Below are 21,339 nucleotides of genomic sequence, written 5' to 3'. Positions count from 1 at the left end.
CCTACATGTTCTGTTTCGTTTTTTCTCCCTCCTTCAAGGATCTTCCCTCTGGAAACTCTCCACCCCACCCAGCCCTGCATTCCTTTGGTTCTGCTCCTGAACTTAGAACTTCCATGTGACAGTCTGCCTTCCCGAGTTGCCCCAAGTAGGGTCACCTGATCCTATCCCCTTAGTAACTTATTTATAAGGGACCAAACTGTACAGCTATAACTGATGTTTTGAAATATTATCCCATAATCAATTTGTTTCTGACCTCCTGTAATTCTTGCTGCTCCAGGATTCTATATTTATTGAAGCTGAACATCTCTTCAGGGAAGGGGCAGAAGCCAGGGAGAAAAGAAGTGTCAGACACTTGAAAGAAAAAATGTTTAGGGGGGAACTCCTAGACCCAGGCTCTAAATTATTAAGCTTTAGCTTGGAAGGTTCAGACCACAGCAATTCTATAAACCAGAGAGTAGGTAGAAGGCACGACTGAAATGAAATCTATCTTTCCCTTTAGAAGGAAGGTGAACACTCCTCTGCCTTGGGGAGGCAGGGAGAATGGAGAACCATAGAGAGAGATGAAGGAAAGAGAGAGGTGGAGTTGGAAGACAGGGCTATGCGTGTCTACATGAGGACCTCCTTTTCCTCTCATGGTAGCACAGGGATTAGCCACCTTCTCATACTTTAAGAATTCCATGATATAGAAAGCTTGTTTTTTGAATCTTACCGTAACTCTTGGAAGATAACGCCAAGTAAAGTGCAAATCAGGACTTCTACAAATGAGTAGAAATGTCAACACAGTATATTCAGCAAGAGGGAGAATGAAGAATAGAGCCATTTGATTTCCTAATATGAGTCACGGGTGGCAGATCCAGACAGTCCTGGGGGCGACAGCACATCATGGGTTTATACTCCCATGGCTAAAGGTCTGGGAGAAGTCTGAGGTGGGCAGGAGGTGGGAGCTGAGTCCTTATAACTCGGAGCCAACGGGGTCAGAGCACTGGGTGCAGCAGGGTAGGTTGCAGACACCCAGTGATGAAGTGGAGGACAGCAGCACCGAATGGAAGAAGATATCTCCTATTATCAGGACAAAACACGAACCAACCACCAGCTGGGTAAGGACAGGGAGAAGAGCATTTAAGAGAAACCCCGGAAAATACAGTAATTATCTGAGAGAGACTAACTTTTAACCAAGAAGAGACTGTACTTCCTTGAGTTTTTCTAATAGCTAGTTGATATGAGTAGCCTGTTTGCAAATTAAGTTTAACTACAGAGAATATTAAAAGTTGGTATTATATTGATTTCAATGTTGTAATGACAAACTTTGAATCTACCACCTGATTATGCCACAAATTTCCTTTCCTTTATTTCCTATTACATACATATCTGTAAACTGCTCCAAATACAGAATCTTGGGGGGAAGTCTTTGTTTTAATCTCTTGTGATCCTTGATATCTTTGTGGCTGAATCAAATCACTTTGTCAGAAACAGTGGCTTTTTTTATATTTCCACCACAAATTTTCTAATCCAACATTGATGTTGATCTTTAATCTGGTCTACTAGATGTGTGACCTTTAACCTGGTCTTTAATCTGGTGACCTAGATGTGTAAGCATCACTTATACTAATCTGTTTTTAAGATAGTAAAGCATGCATAGTGATAAGCAGAAACTTCTCTGCTTTAATATTTAAGCTGTTGAGTTCTCCAAGGATACATCTAGGGATGCAGCAGTTTCAAAAAAAAAATCTTCAAGTAGAACTGTACTCTCAAAATTTCAACTTATCAGCTATTCCTAAGTACTGAAATGCCAAACTGTTACAGATAAACTGTGGAAAGACTTGAGAGTTCAATGTGACTGGACAGAAATGGGACAGATGAACTCTGAATAAAAGCAAATGAAGTAATGCTTTTAGAGAAAAACATTTCAACATTCTTATGAAACCAAAGGTTCCAAGCTGTCAGCTAACTTCAAAATGGAGCCCATTCCAGTCAGGAGGCCCATTACTAGTGCTCTCCAACAATTAACAAATGTTAATGAAAAATATTAACAATAATCAAAATGATAATAATGTATTGCTTAAGCCAGGTGCTGAGCTATGTAACACTCATGTATTACTTTATATAAAACTCTTAGTAACCTCTTGCCCTTTTCATTGTATGGGATATGGGAAATGTCAAGGTCACACTGACATCAGAAATTCAAGCTCAAGGCAATCTGATGTCAAACTTTTACTCAGACTTTTACCTACTATGTTACATATCCCCGCACTGAACATCTGCTCTGGAACAAATCAGCATTGGGTTTGTTCCCTAAATAGTATCAGAATTATAATAATAGTGCAAGGGAGACATGTCAGAATAAGAGTAAATCTAGGGCAGAGCTACTAAAGTCAGGAGACTATGGTATATTAAGACAGACCTTTAAAACTAATTATGGGTTAAAGATACAAACTGTAAAGAAAACATGAATATTTCACAAGATCCCGGAAGTCTATAACTAGAAACTAGAAGATACTTCCTTCTGTCTTGAAAGAAGAAGGGCCTATGAGAGGGAATGCTCTTTACCAAATGAGTTAAAAACTCTCAGAAGTTTGGTATTTTAAGCTGATAATAAGAGTATCAAGAACCTCAAAGACCTTGTTTCATGTTTTCTGTCTCTGCCTCAACTTTCCTCTGTTTGTCAGTATTCTTCACTGGCAGCCACAATATACCTGAGACCTTAGCCCCATCATCTGGCAACAAATTACCTTGGCATCCTCTCAAAACAGTCTCTTCTAATCAGCCTCTCCTGGGCATCTCCTTTATTATTTGGACCCTGGATTCGCTATTTCTAGGGATTATTCTTTGAGTACCTTGCTGTTTCCTCGAGTCGTACATCTCCTTGACTTCTCTCAGTCCATACAAAGCAGATCTGATGTCATGCCTTATTTCTAATATTAGCAGTTAACTAGTTCTCACTGATCTTTCCATTCTCACTAAAGCCCTGTCAAGGGATAATACTGTTTCCCAAAGTGAAATCCTTGTCTCATACTTGTCACCAGTGTCTGGATTCTGCTTCTTATGAACGACTGCCCCCACCCACCCTGTCTCCTGGAAATGATGTGTGTGGAATCCCCAATGCTATGCGCTGTGTCTCTGATAGAAAATTGTATCTATCATCTGAAACAGTCAATTCCATATGATTCTGCTTGGACTTCCAAGCTTGCATGATGGAAGCTATTACTAAGTAGCAGGAAATAAACCAAGTGAACAGGCATTTGGCTAAAGAAAATTTACTAGCATAGACTATGCCCTACAGAAGTTGTTCTAATTTAGGGTTAATCAAATTTTGCTGTCCTCTAGGTTAACTTTAAAGAGATCTGGTCCATTGGGCAGAGGTTGAGGTGATGTTTCATGGTCTCAGGTACATGTCTGGGCCATAGAACAGTGAGCTTGCCTTGACTAACTTTGGAAATATCATAAATATATTTACTTTCAAGATTAAAGGAGCAGGCCAAGGATACAAATATGTAGCCAACTGAGGAATGACTCAGGGTGGTTTATATTCCTAACAAGCCATGATATAAGCCAGAAATTTGTGATCATGAAGAATAAAATAAGTATAAACAGAATGGAGCAAGAGGTCAGGATGCACAACTCCCCAGACATTACTATATACCACTGATGATTTTTACATTCTTGTTTGACTTTATAAGCTAAAAATGGAATAGTGTGTATGGGAGTCTGGGTGATTTAAAGAGCCACAAAGGCTTCCCTGGTAGCTCAGATGGTAAAGAGTATGCCTGCAATGCAGGAGACCCAGGTTTGTTCTCTAGGTTGGGAAGATACCCTGGAGAAGGAAATGGCAACCCACTCCAGTATTCTTGCTCAGAGAATTCCATGCACAGATGAGCCTGGCAGTCTACAGACCATGGCATTGCAGAGTCTGACACCATTGAGTGATTAACATTTTGATTTTCAAGGGAGTAACCATAAATAATATAAAAGACCTGGTATTTGTGGGAAGAGGCTAGATTAAAAAGAAAAGACAAATTTGCTACTGTTGGTCTGATTTTGCCTACTTACCTGTTTTTCCTGAGTTTTTAGTTTTTCCCATTTCTGTCCCACTATCTTGAGTGGATTTTGTGTCAAACTGTGACTCCCTACATTACATTACTTCTTTCATGCTGACCAGGATGGAACATCTTGCCTATACTGGAGGGCAGAGATAGAAATTTAAAATAAACTATAGTCAATAAAACTCTAATGGGTTATTAAGGTAATTAGGGCTATCAGAGGAGAGACCCTAAATTTTCCCCCCCTTGTCATCATAAATGATAAAGTGTTCATTGTTGCTCCTGTTAGGAACAGAGTAGTGAGTATTAGGCCCTGGCAGTATTGCAGTGTGGGACTCCTCTGAGGTCCTATACAATTTCCATATTCACTATGCAAAATCCAAGAAGCTGGTGATTCTTAAAGTGTAGAAGAGTGCACTAATTGGGCCACACAGACTATGCTGGTCCTGATTTCATTACAGCCTTCAGACCTGCCTTCTGGATCATCTCCTCTTCTCTCTGCCAAAACAGCTCCCTGATCCTTCTTAGACTCAGCTCAGGCTCACCACCTGGAGGCCTTCAATAGTTGGTGCTAAGGTGTGGCTGGATACATCCTGCTTATTTGGTCAGGGCATCCTAAACACTGTTAAATTTTAAGGAAATGAACCAGACAAAAATCATGATTGATTTAACTGGCCAATTGATTGTGTAAGTAATCAATCTAGTAAATTCATAGGAAAAAAAACATATTAGGTACAGTGCCATTTTTATTCTGTCATTTAGCTTGATTAATGGTTGCATGTAAAATCTGTCACCATTTGCCCTGGGAGTTTCTTTATATAGCACGTACAGTGTCAGGACTTCCCTGGCGGCTCAGACTATAAAGAATCTGCCTGCAATGCGGGAGACCTGGTTCGATCCCTTGGTTGGGAAGATCCCCTGGGGGAGGGCATGGCAACCCACTCCGGTATACTTGCCCAGAAAATCCCCATGGACAGAGGAGCCTAGCAGGCTACAATCCATAGGGTCACTAAGAGTCGGACACGACTAAGCACACACATACAGTGTCAACAGAAGTACTGGTGCCTGCGTGACCCTGTCCACTAGATAGTGTCTTTTTTGAAGGGATTCTGTCCGGTATATCTTTGAATATTCAATATCCAGGATAAGACTTGTCCCAGAGTAACTATACCTGGTTGTTTCCTCAACCAAAGTAAAGTATAAAATGACTGGGTTCTCTAAGCTCTCTACAAGCTCCAAATATCTCAGTCAGGAATGCTGGGGGCTCCATGGGTGTTTGGTCCTTCCCTAGGCATAGGTATGCATTACATGGAAAAGAAAGGCACGAAGTTCCTGAAGCTTCTATCCTGATGTGGCAGGTTAAGCAGAGTCATTCCCAGTAGAGATATTGACTTAGTGTGGGGTTCCTTTGTTAAAGTGATATACCGACTTTTGGGGATGATAAAATATTTCCATCTAGAGTCCTGCAGTCAATCAAATAACCTACAGTTCCATAAATACGAGTCAAAAAAGGATAGTACAAACATACAGGTGAAGTAGTATTTCAGAACACGAGTGCCTAAAACCTGCAAATGCCTCATGGACAAGACACATTATTAGCAGCCAACTGAGAGAGGAATTGCACTTGACTACCCTGGAAGCTGCTGCAGTACGCAGGAATCACCTACTTCTAAAAGACTGATATCCTGAAACAGAAGCCAGTCCCCCTCAACTGACCAGTGAGCGGACCTCAGCTGACCACTCACTCCCCTTCACAAATGCCACACACTGAGTTTTGCTTCTAGAGTGATAATTATATCAATGTGAAAGTGGCATTTCATAAACAAGGGGTCTTAACACTAAGGCATCCTTTGGGATCTTCTCAACATTAGTTCCTCTTAACTTGAAAACACAGAGCATAAACAGTAGCTCACACTCGGTAAAAATAATATGCATAATTCACTTAAGTGAGGAAAAGGACCTTGGTGGAAACAATGGGGACTATTCATTTCCTAGTGCTAGGAGGTAACACCCCCCACCCCCGCCCCCTCACCCCTCCCAGCCAGAGCAGAGAGGGACCCGCAGTGTGTTATACCAGTCTATTATGGGAGCTGATAAATGATTACTATGCTCCAGATTTTCCATAGCAATTACTTTTTTTTAAACACATGTATAAATGCACGTTTTTAGCTATTTTAATCACTTCCCCATCCATATGTTGTTTGAAGAGTGAAGAATATATTCGACAAAGTGGACTGCGCACAGGAAGCACTAATAATTGTGGCTACAGAAATCACAAACCACTACTTATATTCCCAGTTTTCCCCGATTAATTTTAGGTGAACTATTTCTACACTGGTTCCAGTGTAAATCACAGGTGCTTTGCATTTCCTGAGCCTTTTGTGCCTATGAATTTCTTAAGCTCCTCCAACATCAGGGCGAGCTCGCCCCAATGAGAGACTCCGTCTTTCAGAGAAAAGATTTTTCAAAGCGGTTAACTTTCGTAGGCGACATTGCATATTAAACAGACTAATCTCTGAACTCTTAGGTGTTTTTCCCTAAGAGCCTTCATTGCTGTGATGACCATATTTCTCTTTAAAAGAACAGATATAGGGAAGAAACGGTGCCGTTCCCAAGCGTGGTGGCCTGTTCTGCCCTCTAGTCAAGCAGAACGGCTCCTGGGAAACCTTGGGCGGCGGGGAGGGGACGGTGTGTCCTGTAGTTACCCGGGGTCTAAGGTGGTAGCCGGCCTTGCGGCGTGCAGATGCCAACAGCGGAATCAGCAATGCTAACCGGCATCCGCGGCCGCGCAGGTCCGGGAGGTGGGGGCGAGGGGCTCACGGGGAAGGCTGGAGGCCGGATGCCGCCGGCCTCGCGGAGCTTCTCGGCGCTGTCCATACTGATGAGCTCCTGGGCTGACACAGGAAGGCAGAGCTGAGGAGGAGCCGAGGAGGCAGAGGAGGCGCGGAGGAAGGCGACCGAGCCGCGCACCCGGCTTTGACGTCGCCCGGCTGCGGCTAGCAGCTCGCGCTCTCAGCACGTAGCGCACAACGTGACCACACACAGCCCTCCTCTCCAGCAGCCTGGCAGCTCGGCAGCCAGCTCTCGGCTTCGCCCTCCTCCTCCGTCTCCTTTCCGCCTCCGCGGCGCGCACCCCCGCGCACACCCAGGGATTCCGGCCGGCGTCGAGCCCTCGGCGCCCCGCCGCCCAGCCCGGGCACCTCCGCCGCAGCTGGGGCCCGAGCGGCGGCCACGCAGCTGGGGTCCTCCTCAGGCAGCTGCTCCCGCGTTCACCTCCGGATGCCAGCACCACGTTAGCCCAGGCGGGGAACCCCTTCTGCGGCTCCCTCCTCTAAACTCCCGCCTGTCCCGACCGCCCCCATCCCTCCACCTGGCGGGGGCAGCGCGGAAGCGAAGAGGACGCGCGCGGTGCCGGTGGGCACGCGTAGACGTGTGTGCGATCCGGTCTCTGCTTGGCTTTCTCTCTCTCTTGCAAGTGGCGGTGCCTGGACTCTGCTTTCGGCTCCCGGAATTGGTGCGGCGGGCCTGAGACCCCTCTTCGCTGGCGGGGCGCTCAAGGCTATTTTGGAAAACAGTGGCGGCGGTGGCAGCGGCGGCAGCTGAGGCTGGTGCCCGAGAGAGCTCCAGACGCACACTCTGCGCCCTGCCGGTCCCTCTCCTCCTTCTTCCCCCTCCTCCCTTCCCTTTCTCCCCACCCCCGTACCCCTAGCCCCACTCCTCCTCCTCCTCCTCCTCCTTCTCTTCCTCTCCCTGCTCGGCGATGCGAGCCTGTATCGTGTAACAGGATTGGCGTTGCAATGGCAACTGATGGAATGGGGGAAGGCAAGACAGCAGGGCTGGGGGCTCCGGACTGCGGACCGGCGGGCCGCTGCCGCCGCTTGACGCTCCTCCGGGGACCTTCGCGAGTTACTCTGTAAAGGCGAACCCAAGCGAGGAAGCCCCTGCTCGGTGCCCCGAGTCAGAGGCCACTTCCTGCTCCCTGGCTGCCCGCGCAAGGCTCGCACCGCTCGGCACACCCGGCCCCTCGCCCGCACCCGCCGCTGGCCCAGCGCGCCGCCGCCGCCGCTGCGGAGACTCGAGCCGGCTCCTCTGAAGAACCCTTCGCCTCGCGGCTGCGCTTCCCAGCACGCCCCCTGCTCCTCCCCGGCGTCTGCGATTTTCCCAGGCGCCCGGTGTGAGTGCGGCGTGCGTGGAAGTCTGTGTCAGGGTATTGTTGTGTGAGAGTGTGTGTGTGTGTGTGTGTGTGTGTGTGTGTGTGTGCGTGCGTGCATGAGTGTGGGGTGTGCGGGGCTCCTGCGCTCCGCTCTCGGCCGCCGCCGGGAAAGGACGGACGCACGGCGCTTCTCCCTTCCGCGAGCGATTCCCGTGCACCTCGTCTCCGCTGAGGAGCGTGCGGAGCGCGCCCGGCTAGCCGCCGGCCTCCAGAAGGTCCCGCTGCTTCCCCCCCGGGCTGGATATGTTCATGTTCACGTGAAGATGGATTTAGTGTACGGTCTCGTGTGGCTGCTGACAGTCCTCCTGGAGGGGATCTCTGGCCAAGGAGTGTACGGTGAGTGGAATCGCGACGCTATCGTGACCTTGTGTTTCTTAGGTAAGATAGGCTGGTGAGCGAAAATGCACGACTCGCGCCGTTCCGGGGCCCCTCCCGGCGTGGCTTTTTGATTTACACTTCATCACGTTATTGGGAGCGATAAGGAGGCAGCGAGCGCGCTGCGGATTGGGCTGCGAGCCGCTCTCCCAGCGCCTCAGTTCGGGTTCCGAGTTGGATCGGGCCAGCAGCCCCGCACTCCTGCGAATGAGTGACTTTGCACTTGATTTATCCCCTCTGGGGACCGCTCTAGCAGTCTTGGGTTTAAGGGTGATTGGGCTCCTTGGAAGCTCTGGCGTCGGGGTCGCCGTTTCCTCCGAAGGGAAGCTTCGAATGTGACCCTAGTGAGCTTCCCATTGCTCTCTGCCCTCCATCCCCCTCCCCCAGCTTTCTCCTTCCCACCTTTTCCTTCTTTGGGGGGAGAGGGGGGAGTGGAATGCCTCCTTGACTTGATTTTCCGGCTCAGGAAGTGGGTTGACAGTCGAGTTACATTCTGCACCAGCCGTTGCCATGAGCACTGACTTGGGAGGGGGGAAATAGCAAGCAAGATTCTCGGTGCCAGACGCAATTAAGGAACATGTTTATGTGAATGGATGAGCAAATGCATGAATGAACGGACAGCCAAGTCCGCGCGTCTCGGCTCCGGGGCAGGACGCGAGCTCATTGCAACTGGAACACAATCCCAGTTCTTTGGAAAACCCAGGGCTGGACGGGTTAGGATCGAGAGAAGGGCAAGCTTGTTAACTCGGATGTTTTTAAGTCCTCAAGAGCAAATCCAGGTTCCTTTGCCTGTCAGCAGTTGGCACCCTTGGCTTTCGGGACTGAAAAATAAACACACACACACCCCCTCAGGCTCTGGCTGAACTGAAACGTAAGTCTTCACCTGGGACAAGCAGGCGGTGACAGAAAGGAAAAATAACTTTTGTATTCTCGAGGTATGGTGGGAAGGTTAGGAGAACAGCCCTTGAGGGGACAGCAGGCCGAGACTCACCCAAGGCATCTAGGCTATGGCCGACATCCAGAAAAAATGAAAATTGCACATCAACACACTCCCCCCACCCCGCCCCGCCCCGCCCCGCCCCAACCTCGACCCCTGGCTTGTGATTTCCATTTCCCTAGGGGAGAGGCCCCAGCACCGCAGAGGCTGCCCGGGGGGAAAGGGCCTGAGTGCCCGTGGAAGCGCGGACCTTAGAAGTGACTTCGGAGTGGGCGCAGATGCCAGGGGACCTTGACTCCGCGAACTCTGGGAGCCAGAGTGTGCGGTGGGCAGCTGTTTGCGAACCGAGGCGCGAAATCCGACCGAGCCTTGACTCTCTGCGCGGTGTCTAGTCCAGGGCTGAGCCGAGCTGGGGGTGGAGGGAGAGGGTTTGGAGCGGCGAGCGCTGGTCTGTGCTGAGCTTCAGCGGCCGCTCCCTTTGCCTGTCTTCCTGCCTCCTTCCTTGGCTCTGGTCAAGAGATCCTCACTCTCTCCCACCTCTAAGCATCTGAGTATCTCCTCTCTCCGCACTCCCTCTTTCCAGAATGAAATTGAGAGCTTTCTTGGTGGTGATGGTGGTGCATGTAGGAGAGAAATGCCTAGACTCTCCGGAGGTCTTACCCGCTTGACTGATGGTAGGAGGTGGGGCCTTGAGCAGCAGGAATTCATTTAGAGCTCTTTTGACTTTTCCTGGACACTGATGTGTGGCATCTGAGAGTGGTTGGTATTCTAAGGGCGGACCAATGTTGCAGATAAACGATAGAACCTTCTCAGGAAGCTATTCCCTAGTCTGAGAGAGTCTGAATTCTGTTTATCCAAGTCTTTCTCTCCCATTGGTTCATATTAACCCAAATAAACAGAGGGGTTTTTTTTTTTTTTTTTTTTTTAGTATCTGTGTGTGTGTGAGAGAGAGAGAGAGAGAGAGAGAGAATGAGAAGTGAGACAATTGGGTGGGTAAGGGATGTTTTGGAACTGTCTGGATTAGAAAGGCAGTGTTCCATTTTTCTGTCACTTTTTGTCATTTAGATTATTTGCCCTGGCAAGTTTCATATTGGGTAGTGGAAAAGCATAAGATCTAGGAGTGGAAACAAACCTAGAACAATTGCATCAAAATGATCCTGTGCTCAAGTTGATTGACATTAAGGGAGGAAGCATTCCTGCTACTGAGCTGATCCTAGTAATGAAGGCAGTGGTCTCTTTTTTTTAAAATATTGATGTGGTTATTAGTCACTTAGCTAGGAATAGAATTGGCTTTGTGTGAAAATTAGACAGCATCTCTAGTCCTTATAAATGTCATAGCTATTAGATGGGTGAAAACTATATTTATCTATTATTTTTCAAATCTGTCTTTTATGTCACAGAAGTTAGATTCTCAAAGTGGGTACTCCTAACCTTCAGCATCAGTGTCCCCTGGGAACTTGTTAGGAATGCAAATTCTCATACCTCTCCCAGGCTTTCTAAATCAGAAATTCAGAGTATGGGACCCACATTCTGGGTTTTTCACCTCAGGTAATGATTATGATGTAAGCTAAAGTCTGAGAACCACTGATAAAACTGCAAATTCCATTGCTTTGACTTTGTAAACCATGACCTTTCTTAACCTGAAGTAGCTTTATTTTCATTTGTCAAAGCATTTATGGGGAAGAGAAGATTTTATTTTTAGTTAGGCGTAAAACATTGATCAGCTGTAAAAAAGACAGATAATAAGAGTTAGTGTAAGATTATAAAAAGTGTGTTGTGAACATTTTACATAAGGAGTCTTGAAAATAATTTAATTTAAAAAAGCAGGGCAATTATAAACAGACTAGGTAGGAACTTTGCTAGCATAAAAGTCTATGCCCTTGTATCCCTTTATTTGCCTGTATTTGCAGATCTAAAACCATCCGTGGTACACACAAAGGATTACTTCTTAATTTTGTCTTCTAGTAGCTAGGATCAAGAGGAAATAAAATTATTTTATAGGTAGTTTAGGCAAAATCATTTCATTGTGGTCTAAAATTAATTACAAGATTGAGAAATATATCACTGGGACTTTTCTTCTTTGAAATAGCTGGTCAGTCCCTCACTCTTCTACTGCTCCCCTGGAAAATTCTGAGCTTGAAATTCAGATTTTTTAAAGTAATTGGGAATATTTGCTTTAATGCATAGTTTATATTGTCTCAAGTTAACTCTAATCATCTTCCCCTTGTGCTTGATCTGCTTGGTCCTTTGTGAACTACTTAAGTATTGTCATTTATCTGGGAATATTGCTTAGCAGACTTACTTCATAGTAGCTGAGATTTGTGGATATGTGGTAAATGGGTAAGGAAGATTATCCTTTGATTTATATCTGCCTGTCTACCGTTCACCAATGATTCTGATGTTATTAAAAAGCAATTTTTGAAATGATATTTTTCCCTATAGATATCTATATTTGTGTAGTCTTCAGAATCAGTTTCTTAATTATGTATTGTCCCATCTTGAATTTAAAAGTTATTTGGAGTCAAACCTTTTTAGTAAAATAATCTTGGAATCGTAAAGTTTTAATTTTACTTTTTACTAGACATCACTGAAACTAAAAAGTCATTAAAGAACTGTGAACTGGTACCCATTTTTGACATTTTGAATTTTGTTGCACTAAATCCATTGCATTAAGTTTAGGAAAACTAGTAAATATATCATTCAGGGTCAAAATGTAAACCCCAGTTAAGTGTATACTAGTGCAAAACTTAGAGCAGAGTGATCCAAAGTATTTTCCTAGTTTTTAAAGCTTTCTTTGTAAATTATTCTGTGAATGTTTAACTTGATTTTTAAGGAACCTGTTGATAATTACATAATTTTGAGAGTCATATCTCTTGTAAACTTCACAATTGTCTTCTTTAAAAAGGAAAAAAAAAAAACTATATTTTTTACCTCTGACCTATTATACTCGTAATTTCCAAGGAGATTAGTAAAAGATGATAATTCCTGTTATAATCGTTGTTGTTGTTTAGTAACACTCAGTCATGTCTGACTGTTTGCGACCCCATGGACTGTTGCCCACCTGGCTCCTCTGTACATGGGATTTCACAGGCAAGAATACTGGAGTGGGTTGCCATTTCCTTCTTCAGGGGATCTTCCTGATCCAAAGATCAAGCCCATATCTCCACAGATTCTTTACTTAGCCACCAGTGAAGTGAAGTCGCTCAGTCATGTCCGACTCTTTGTGATCCTATGGACTGTAGACTACCAGGCTTCTCCTTCCATGGGATTTTCCAGGCAAGAGTACCAGGGTGGATTGCCATTTCCTTCTCCAGGGGAGCTTCCCAACCCAGGGATTGAACCCAGGTCTCCCACATGGCAGGCAGACACTTTACCCTCTGAAAGGGAGACCACCAGGGAAGCCTTATAACTACATTAGTGCAGAACAAGTCCCCACTGCAATTGAAAAGCCAAGTAAATGTCTTTGAATAGTTTCTAAGGGGAGCCAAATCAACTGATGACTTGGTGTCTTAATATAGTTAATGTACTGCCCGTAAATAGCTTGCAGGATGTGCTAGAAACAGTAAATAGAATAAATTTATCAATACATGTATGACAAATTAGCAAGCTATATGCTTTCAATTCAAGTAATATCAATTAATCTCACAAATTTTAAGAATGACACATCAGGCAGTAACTGACAGAAAAGATTGATGGAATTGAGAACCAAAGGATAAGGTAGATAAGAAGGATCTGGAAGATATTTCAGACTGTCAGTGGGTTGAGTCTAAATGTACAGCTTGACCCAAAGGGATAAAAGTGCTCTGGAAGGTCAGTTGACCATTACATCTGGTCCCAGAATATTGCCGTTCTCATGGCAAGATTATCCCAAGGTACAATGAATTGTGATTTTTATCCCGTTTGAGTTTGGAGAAAGCTTGTGATCAGGTACTGCTTTTTGAGCGAACACATATTAGCTATTCCTAGCTAAGTGACTAATAACTACATCCTCTATGGGAGGAGGGAGGATGACTTTACTGAATGTTGTTTAAAAAAGTAAATCTGAAGCTCTTTCATATACAGTTAGCTTGAACCTTTTTTCTTCCCACTTCTCACTCCACTATCCCTATGTGCACCACATAGGGATACACACACACACAGACACACACAGAGCACATCCTTAATCATCACCACCTTGGTCACCATCACAAGAAAAAGTAGGCTGTCCTTTGTGTCTTGAGATGATTTTTGTCCATTCAGAGTTGTCCTTACTGGTTATGTTACTGAAAATTCACATGCCAGATGAGCAGATTATTTTATACAGTATTAATTACTCATGTCCTGTTTGTCCCTGGGAAGCCTCTAAGTGATTTATTAAGTATTTTAGATTGACCAGGTTGTACATCAAGCCTAAGAAATCATTTTCTAGTGAACAAATCAGTGAGGATGCCAGGGTCCTGACAGGAATTAGAGGTTAAAAGTTTAGGGGTGAAGCAATTCCGGTGAATAGATGTCATAAAAGAAATTCAAGGAATGCATTTTTTTTTTCATCATCTTTGCTTAATTTTATTGCCTCTGGCACCAACTCTTCTTACTGATATGGTAAAATTCTTTTTGTTTTTGTTTTGTAAGGCAAACTACCTTGAACTTATTTTGAGAAATGGGGTATAAGTAAATTCTTCAGGAAAAAATGTGCTCTGTATTCTTAAAATGTACTGTTATAATGTAACTGGGGTAAGACTCATAGGGATGCAACTAATTGCATTAGCCTATGGGTTCAGTTTATGTCATAAGATAGTGTTAGGAACCATGGTCTTGGATTGCTTTCCAACTATAAAGATAATTCATCATTCATGTTCTCGGGCCTGGTTCTCATGCTTTGGGAAGAGTCTTGGAAGAGTTAGGCTCAAGGCTTGCAATCAACAAAATCTAAGGCAAAGAGCCAGTTATACCCTCCTAGTGCTGGAACTGAGCTCTTGGCAGCTGCAGTGAACTAAAGGAATGTGCTATCAGCTCCCAGTTGAATTGGGGAAGATCTTACTTTCCCTTTTGGCTTTTTAGAAGGACAAGCAAAGTATTATACTGAATGCATTTCAAGTATGAATAGGGTGAACGTTTTTAGCTTCACTGTAATTGCCGTTAACTGAATAGTCCCTCAAAATGAAATTTCATTTCTTTGCTTCAGTGACTGTCAATGTAAATATATTACTTAGAACAGACTGAATAAATGATTTCATTCATAGAGCGCTGTATCCTATTTTTATTTTCAAATCCAATTAATAAACTTTTGGTTCTGTAAAATCATAAAGTTGCAAGTAAGAAGAGACTTTATGATGGCATTAAATCATTTCACTAATTTATGATATAATAGCTTTGTATTGTGCTAGTCAGACAGTGGTCCTATGTTCTTTGTGACTTTTCTTTACAGAAAGAAATTTCACAACTCTTTTTCCACAGTCCAGACTTACTCGCTGGAATGATCCTTTTTGCCATCTTGCTAAAATTCCTCATCTTCTTTATTGGGGTATACACTTAGTTATTTCCCATTTTATGCCAGTACAATTCCATTTTTGTTCTTAACTATACCACCTTGAACTGATCCTAGTTAAGCTTTTTTATATTGGTTTCTTACTACCTTTCCAAGATACTATGCCAAGATACTATTTCCATGATACCATTTCTAATCTTTGTTTTACAACACTTTATTTCCTTTCCTGTTGATGTAATTGATTGAATTCAGGAAGAAAGGTGATTTCCATTTCACAATCCAGATCATACATTCCCCAGGAGTTCACCATCACAGAAAAGGATTTCAAATATTAGGAATATTTTTTTCCTTTGGCTATTACACATTTATCATGAATTTATCAGTTAAAGGCATATTATGGTAGGAGTAAAGGTATTAGAAATTATGATGTAACTTATTCTTTCTGTCTTTTAGTAAGCTACCTCTATGACTTTGCATAAGAATAGGAGACATCAGTTTCTTACTGTTCCCTGACAAAACTGTACCAAGGACTATGATGTGGTTGGCAGATGAGGTCAGATATGTGACATGCTACCATATCTGCAAGCAGCATATTTCTTGTCCTGTTTTGTTGTGATGAGAGTGGGAGGGATAAAAAATAATGCAGTGACTCTGTGGAAAGGGGAATACATATATATATCTGAGAGAGGAGGGGTTGGTTCATAGCTAGGCCTCCCACAGTCCTAAAGGACAGCGAAAAGGGCATTGAAATCTCAAAGAGGTGAGTAGGAAATCAAATGCTGGCCTGAAAACAGCATTGCCCTTTAAGTGACAGCAAGTCAGCAAAAAATATATTTTTTTTAACTAAATAGAACTTTGTTCATGCATGTCAAACCGAGGAAGAAAAAAATGGCTACCATTTGACATAAAGGGATCTTCAGGGAGATTTTTCTGTTCTCCTGAATGGGAAAAATGAAGAATTCTTAAGTGGGGCCTGTAGTCTCAGTGGACCAGATTATCCTACCTGCTAATTGATTGTACATAAGGAGAGATAGACACAGATTAAACATTGGGGCACTCTCTCTGTTATTTGTGCAGAGCTGTGAATTGAATCTGGGCCTCACCTCAGGTCCACTTATTACTGAAGAGTTGGAGGCCCCCATGAACTCAGAGTTTGGAAGTTAATTGAGGAGATAAAGCCAAGTGGAAAAACAATCAAGACTCTGAGAAATATACAAACATTTGTGCCAAGACAGGAGAAAGTATTGATAGCTGCCATGGTTGGAGGAAACTTGAAAAAGCTGGTACATCATGATTTGATTCTTTCAAGTAGATTGGTGGTGTATAGGTAAGAAGGAAGGAATGGGCGATGCTACAGCTTGGATTCCAGCTGCAGGAACAGGGGGCAGAAAGAAAAATAACCCTGCAATTTGTTGTTGTTGCTCAGTCGTTAAATCATTTCCAACTCTTTGCGACTGCATAGACTGTATGTGGGGCTTCCCTCATGGCATGCCAGGCTTCTCTGGCTTCCACTGTCTCTCGGAGTTTGCTCAAATTCACGTCTATTGCATTGGTGATGCTACCTAACCATCTCATCCTCTACTGCCTTCTCCTTTTGCCTTCAGTCTTTCCCAGCTTCAGGGTCTTTTCCAATGGGTCAGGTCTTTTCCAATGAGTCGGCTCTTTGCATCAGGTGACCAAAGTATTGGAGCTTCAGCTTCAGCATCAGTCCTTCCAGTGAATATTCACAGTTGATTTCTTTAGGATTAACTGGATTAATCTCCTTGTAGTCCAGGGGACTCTCAAGAGTCTTTTCCAACACTTGTCTAGTATTAAGCCTAAGCAATTTCTCCAAAGTTTGCTCCAACTAGAAAAATGTGTGCATCCTTTAACCTTTGGTAACTCTCCCTTCCCAAAGCTTGTAAATCTGTGAAATAAATTTTACTGGATAATACCCTGAAACTTGCTCAGGTATTTATGTCCACCAGATTCCTAGGTTTGTGTCTGTCCAATGTGAAGCCTCCTAACCTGCTCATCAGAAGATATCTCGTAAGTTCCCGTAGGACACTGAGCCCTCCCCAATTGGAGGTAGTCTTGGGAAGCTTTGAACTTATGTAGGGGATCCTTTTGGAGTTAAAGTCAAAGACTTATCAAAGCTTTTTTAGACTGTCTACTACTTAGAAGCAGTGAACTGTGAGTCCAGAATGACTTAAAACATCATGTTCTTTACAAATGTACAGCCACTGAGATGAATTCATTGCCCTTAAGAAAAAAGAGATGTGTGCTTTTATTATTATTATTGTTTTTAAACATTCTCATTCAGAGAAGGATGATGTAGTTGAAAACTCTTGGTGAACTTGGGCTTTCTTTTCATTCACCAGCTGCTCTACTGCTTGAGCACAGGCAAAAAAAATTTTCTTAATCTTTCTACCCCTCAGTGTCTATATCTAATAATCTTTTGGGAAAGTGGACTGTTACCTAAGGAAAATGTAAATAACAGAAAAATAAAGTATGGTTGCATTTTATATCCGGAGGAGAGGGAGAGTACATAGCAACTGTCTTCTGTCTTCTTAGAAAGGCACACTCAAGGGTGCAACAATTGGACTCTAGGAGGAGTGCCATTTGGTTCAGAATAGAGTAAGGAGGCAGGGAGTAACAGAGAGCAAGCAATTATAATCTGGAAAAAATAATTCTCATTTGTCAAACAGGAGATAACTCAAGTGGTATATTTCACCTAGCATATGTGATATTCATATGTGCACAAGAATGCCATTTGATCCTCTGTCTTGTACACCTCTGTGGTTGGTGTTGCTCCTTGGGCTATTCTCCTCTGAATTCACATAACCCTGGAGTTTGTCCTTTTGTTCCTTAATGGTGGGGTTGGGGTTGGGGTGGGGAGCTGGTATATCCCTCCTCCTCGTTTATGAGCTCCAGAGACTATTAATGTCACCCTGACCTTATCATAATGAGTATATTTATATGTGTTCAAATATGTGTGTAAATACCCCTTTTGTATCAAGGAGCAAGAATAGTCTCAATATCATGCCATTTTGAGACTAAATGAAAAATAGCACCATAAAAATTATACATCCAAATGGAAAAAATAGGAATCTATTTCTAAGAACACAAGTAATTGATAATTTAAAAATAAAACCAGATAAAGTGAGAATAAATCATTAAATGAAGCTGTCACAGATTTATTGTGTATTTGCACAATTGCACTCATCTCACAGGCTAGCAAAGTAATGCTCAAAATTCTCCAAACCAGGCTTCAACAGTATGTGAACCGTGAACTTCCAGATGTTCAAGCTGGTTTTAGAAAAAGCAGAAGAACCAGAGAACAGATTGCCAACATCCGTTGGATCATCAAAAAAGCCAGAGAGTTCCAGAAAAATATCTACTTCTGCTTTATTGACTATTCCAAAGCCTTTGACTAGGTGGATCACAACAAAACTGTGGAAAATTCTTCAAGAGATGGTAATACCAGACCACCTGACCTGTCTCCTGAGAAGTCTGTATGCAGGTCAAGAAGCAACAGTTAGAATTGGACATGGAAAAACAGACTGGTTTCAAATTGGGAAAGGAGTATGTCAAGGCTATATATTGCCACCCTGCTTAATTAACTTATATGCAGAGTACATCAAAAAACTGCTGAACTGGATGAAGCACAGGCTGGAATCAAGATTGCCAGGAGAAATATTAATAACCTCAGATATGCCGATGACACCCTCATGGCAAAAAGTGAAGAGCTAAAGAGCCTCTTGATGAAGGTGAAAGGGGAGAGTGAAAATGTTGGCTTAAAACTCAACATTCAGAAAACTAAGATCATGGCATCCGGTCCTATCACTTCATGGCAAATAGATGGGGAAACAATGGAAGCAGTGTCAGACTTTATTTCCTTGGGCTCCAAAATCACTGCGGATGGTGACTGCAGCCATGAAATTAAAAGACCCTTGCTCCTTGGAAGAAAACTTATGACCAATCTAGACAGCATATTAAAAAGCAGAGACATTACTTTGCCAACAAAGGTCCATGTAGTCAAAGCTTTGGTTTTTCTGGTAGTCATGTATGGAGGTGAAAGTTGGACTATAAAGAAAGCTGAGGGCTGAAGAATTGATGCTTTTGAACTGTGGTGTTGGAGAAGACTATTGAGAGTCCCTTGGACTGCAAGGAGATCCAACCAATTCATCCTAAAGGAAATCAGTCCTGAATATTCATTGGAAAGACTGATGCTGAAGCTGAAACTCCAATACTTTGGACACCTGATGTGAAGAACTAACTCATTTGAAAAGCCCCTGATGCTGGGAGGGATTGAGGGCAGGAGAAGAAGGGGATGACAGAGGATGAGATGGTTGGATGGCATCACTGACTCCATAAACATGAGTTTGAGTAAGCTCTGGGAGTTGGTGATGGACAGGAAGGCCTAGCGTGCTGTAGTCCATGGGGTTGCAAAGAGTTGAACATGAGCAACTGAACTGACCCAAAAGTGAGTGACTAAAATTGCTGTTTCCCATCTAGTCACTGTAGTCATTAAAAAAAAAAAGTATCTGTATAATTAAATGATAAGTCTGGGACCTTATACACCATTAAAAAAATGCATTTTTGCATACAGTGGATTTAAATTGTCCTTGGTAAACACTATTTTCTATTTTCCAAGGGTGAAAGATAATTCAACTCGATAATACCCATTCAGATAATGAAGTCCATTGGAGAAATTCTTCAGACTAGTTTTCTAAGTGTCAGATTATTAGCTCTATAATGGTTGGGAATGTTTGTAAGGTACTGTAACCAAACCAAAAGGTCATCGTTACTTAAGACTTTAAACAGCCAACAAAATTATTAGTTGAAAGTAATTTTGCCCATTATATAGAATGACATGCTTTGCTAGGCATGTCACTTAAGCGTATGCACACAAGTGGACTCTGTGACATGCACAGGTTTAGTAGATGTGTAGTTCTGTAGCTGTCAGTCTTATCTTGGTATATATCAGAATTAGTGAAGTTATTATCAAGAAGTTGTATAGTTATGGTTTTTATCCTGGTTCTGAACTTGTTTCTTCTTTTTCATGGCTTATTCTGCACCATTGCTGTGATTCTTCTCTTATTCTTGTATTCACTTATATTTTTATTTAGTTCGTGTCACACTGGACTGTACTACCCGTACCCATGTTTTTGTTCAGAGTTGCTGTATTAATATTAAAGTTTTCTGTTTTAGTCCATAATTAATCAAACCTCAACTTGGGGCTAATTTTGTTCTTAGTCATATGTAGGTTTGTGTAAGTATAATTTCCTCAGAGGGCACAGCCCTCTTCCATTTTGACTGTTCCCTGCCATATTATGAACGATGTAATGACAGTGTCACTGTCAAGTTTGGGATTTAGAAACCTACCCCTTTTTACCCAAGACAAGAATAACTCCCAGTGGGCTGCAGGCTTTTCACTCAGAGGCTATTTATCCTCTGATGATTTCCTGTGTCACACCAACAAACATCCCTCCAGTCACAGCAGCTGGGATTCAAAGTGGCCTTCTTCCTGCTCCCTGTGATTTCATGATTTACTGTTGAACTCAATTATAATGATGTGATTTTGCTTGATATTTCAAAAAGCATTTAGTTTTGAATTTTCCGTCATCATTGAAAACTCACTGGTTAATAATGCCTTAACTCTCTAAGCTTTTATGCAAAGAAGTAAATACCTTGAAACCTTTATATTTAATCACCTCTCCAGCTTCAGAGAAAGTGTAAAGATATCCATCTTTCTATCTACACACAAACTACACCTATATTTGTGTATAGACTGTATATGTATATCCTGTAGACTATATACTCATATATTGTAATTGTCTATGTGACGGTGGGTGTGTATGTGTCTGTTTTCTGAGCGGGTCTTATGGAGCAGTGACTGAACTTTAGGCTGAGGGGTCGCAAAGAGTCGGACACGACTGAGCGACTGAACTGAACTGAGGGACTGGATGGCTTTCTTGCGTCCCTTACAAAGCTGACTCTGATTTAATGTTGAGTACAGTATCTCTTCTAACATTCGTTTTGTCTTTAAATATCTTTTGTGATAATTCATGTTTGTACTATTTCCAATTTGCCACATTACTTTCAGAAACTCCCATTACTTTGTTTCCTTCTGTATTTTTGCAATTGACAGAAGAGAAGTGTTTCTTAGCTGCATAACAGCAATACATATGAAGTTTATTTTACCGGCAGTACAGTGATGTATAAACTTGAAGCCCAGTCACTTGCATACTCAGAAGACCATCCTTCCTGCTCTGGTAGCCAGGTCTTTATACTGATCTTTCCTCTTTTCCAAAATGGGATTTTAGAG

General features: G+C 42.9%; 1 protein-coding gene across 1 annotated transcript in view; it reads left to right on the top strand.

The window, feature by feature from the left end:
- Positions 1 to 6,856: 6,856 nt before the first annotated feature.
- Positions 6,857 to 21,339, top strand: part of MDGA2 (MAM domain containing glycosylphosphatidylinositol anchor 2) — an 854,438-nt gene continuing 839,955 nt past the window's right edge. Inside the window, exon 1 of the mRNA XM_070469091.1 lies at positions 6,857 to 8,586. Coding sequence (XP_070325192.1) covers positions 8,307 to 8,586 — 280 coding nt within the window. The 5' untranslated portion in view covers positions 6,857 to 8,306. The remainder of the gene's footprint in view (positions 8,587 to 21,339) is intronic.

This window comes from Odocoileus virginianus, chromosome 6 (genome assembly GCF_023699985.2).
Source record: "Odocoileus virginianus isolate 20LAN1187 ecotype Illinois chromosome 6, Ovbor_1.2, whole genome shotgun sequence".
Lineage (NCBI taxonomy): Eukaryota > Metazoa > Chordata > Mammalia > Artiodactyla > Cervidae > Odocoileus > Odocoileus virginianus.
The sequence above is the reverse complement of the archived record's forward strand: the minus strand, read 5'-3'. Positions and strand labels throughout refer to the sequence as shown.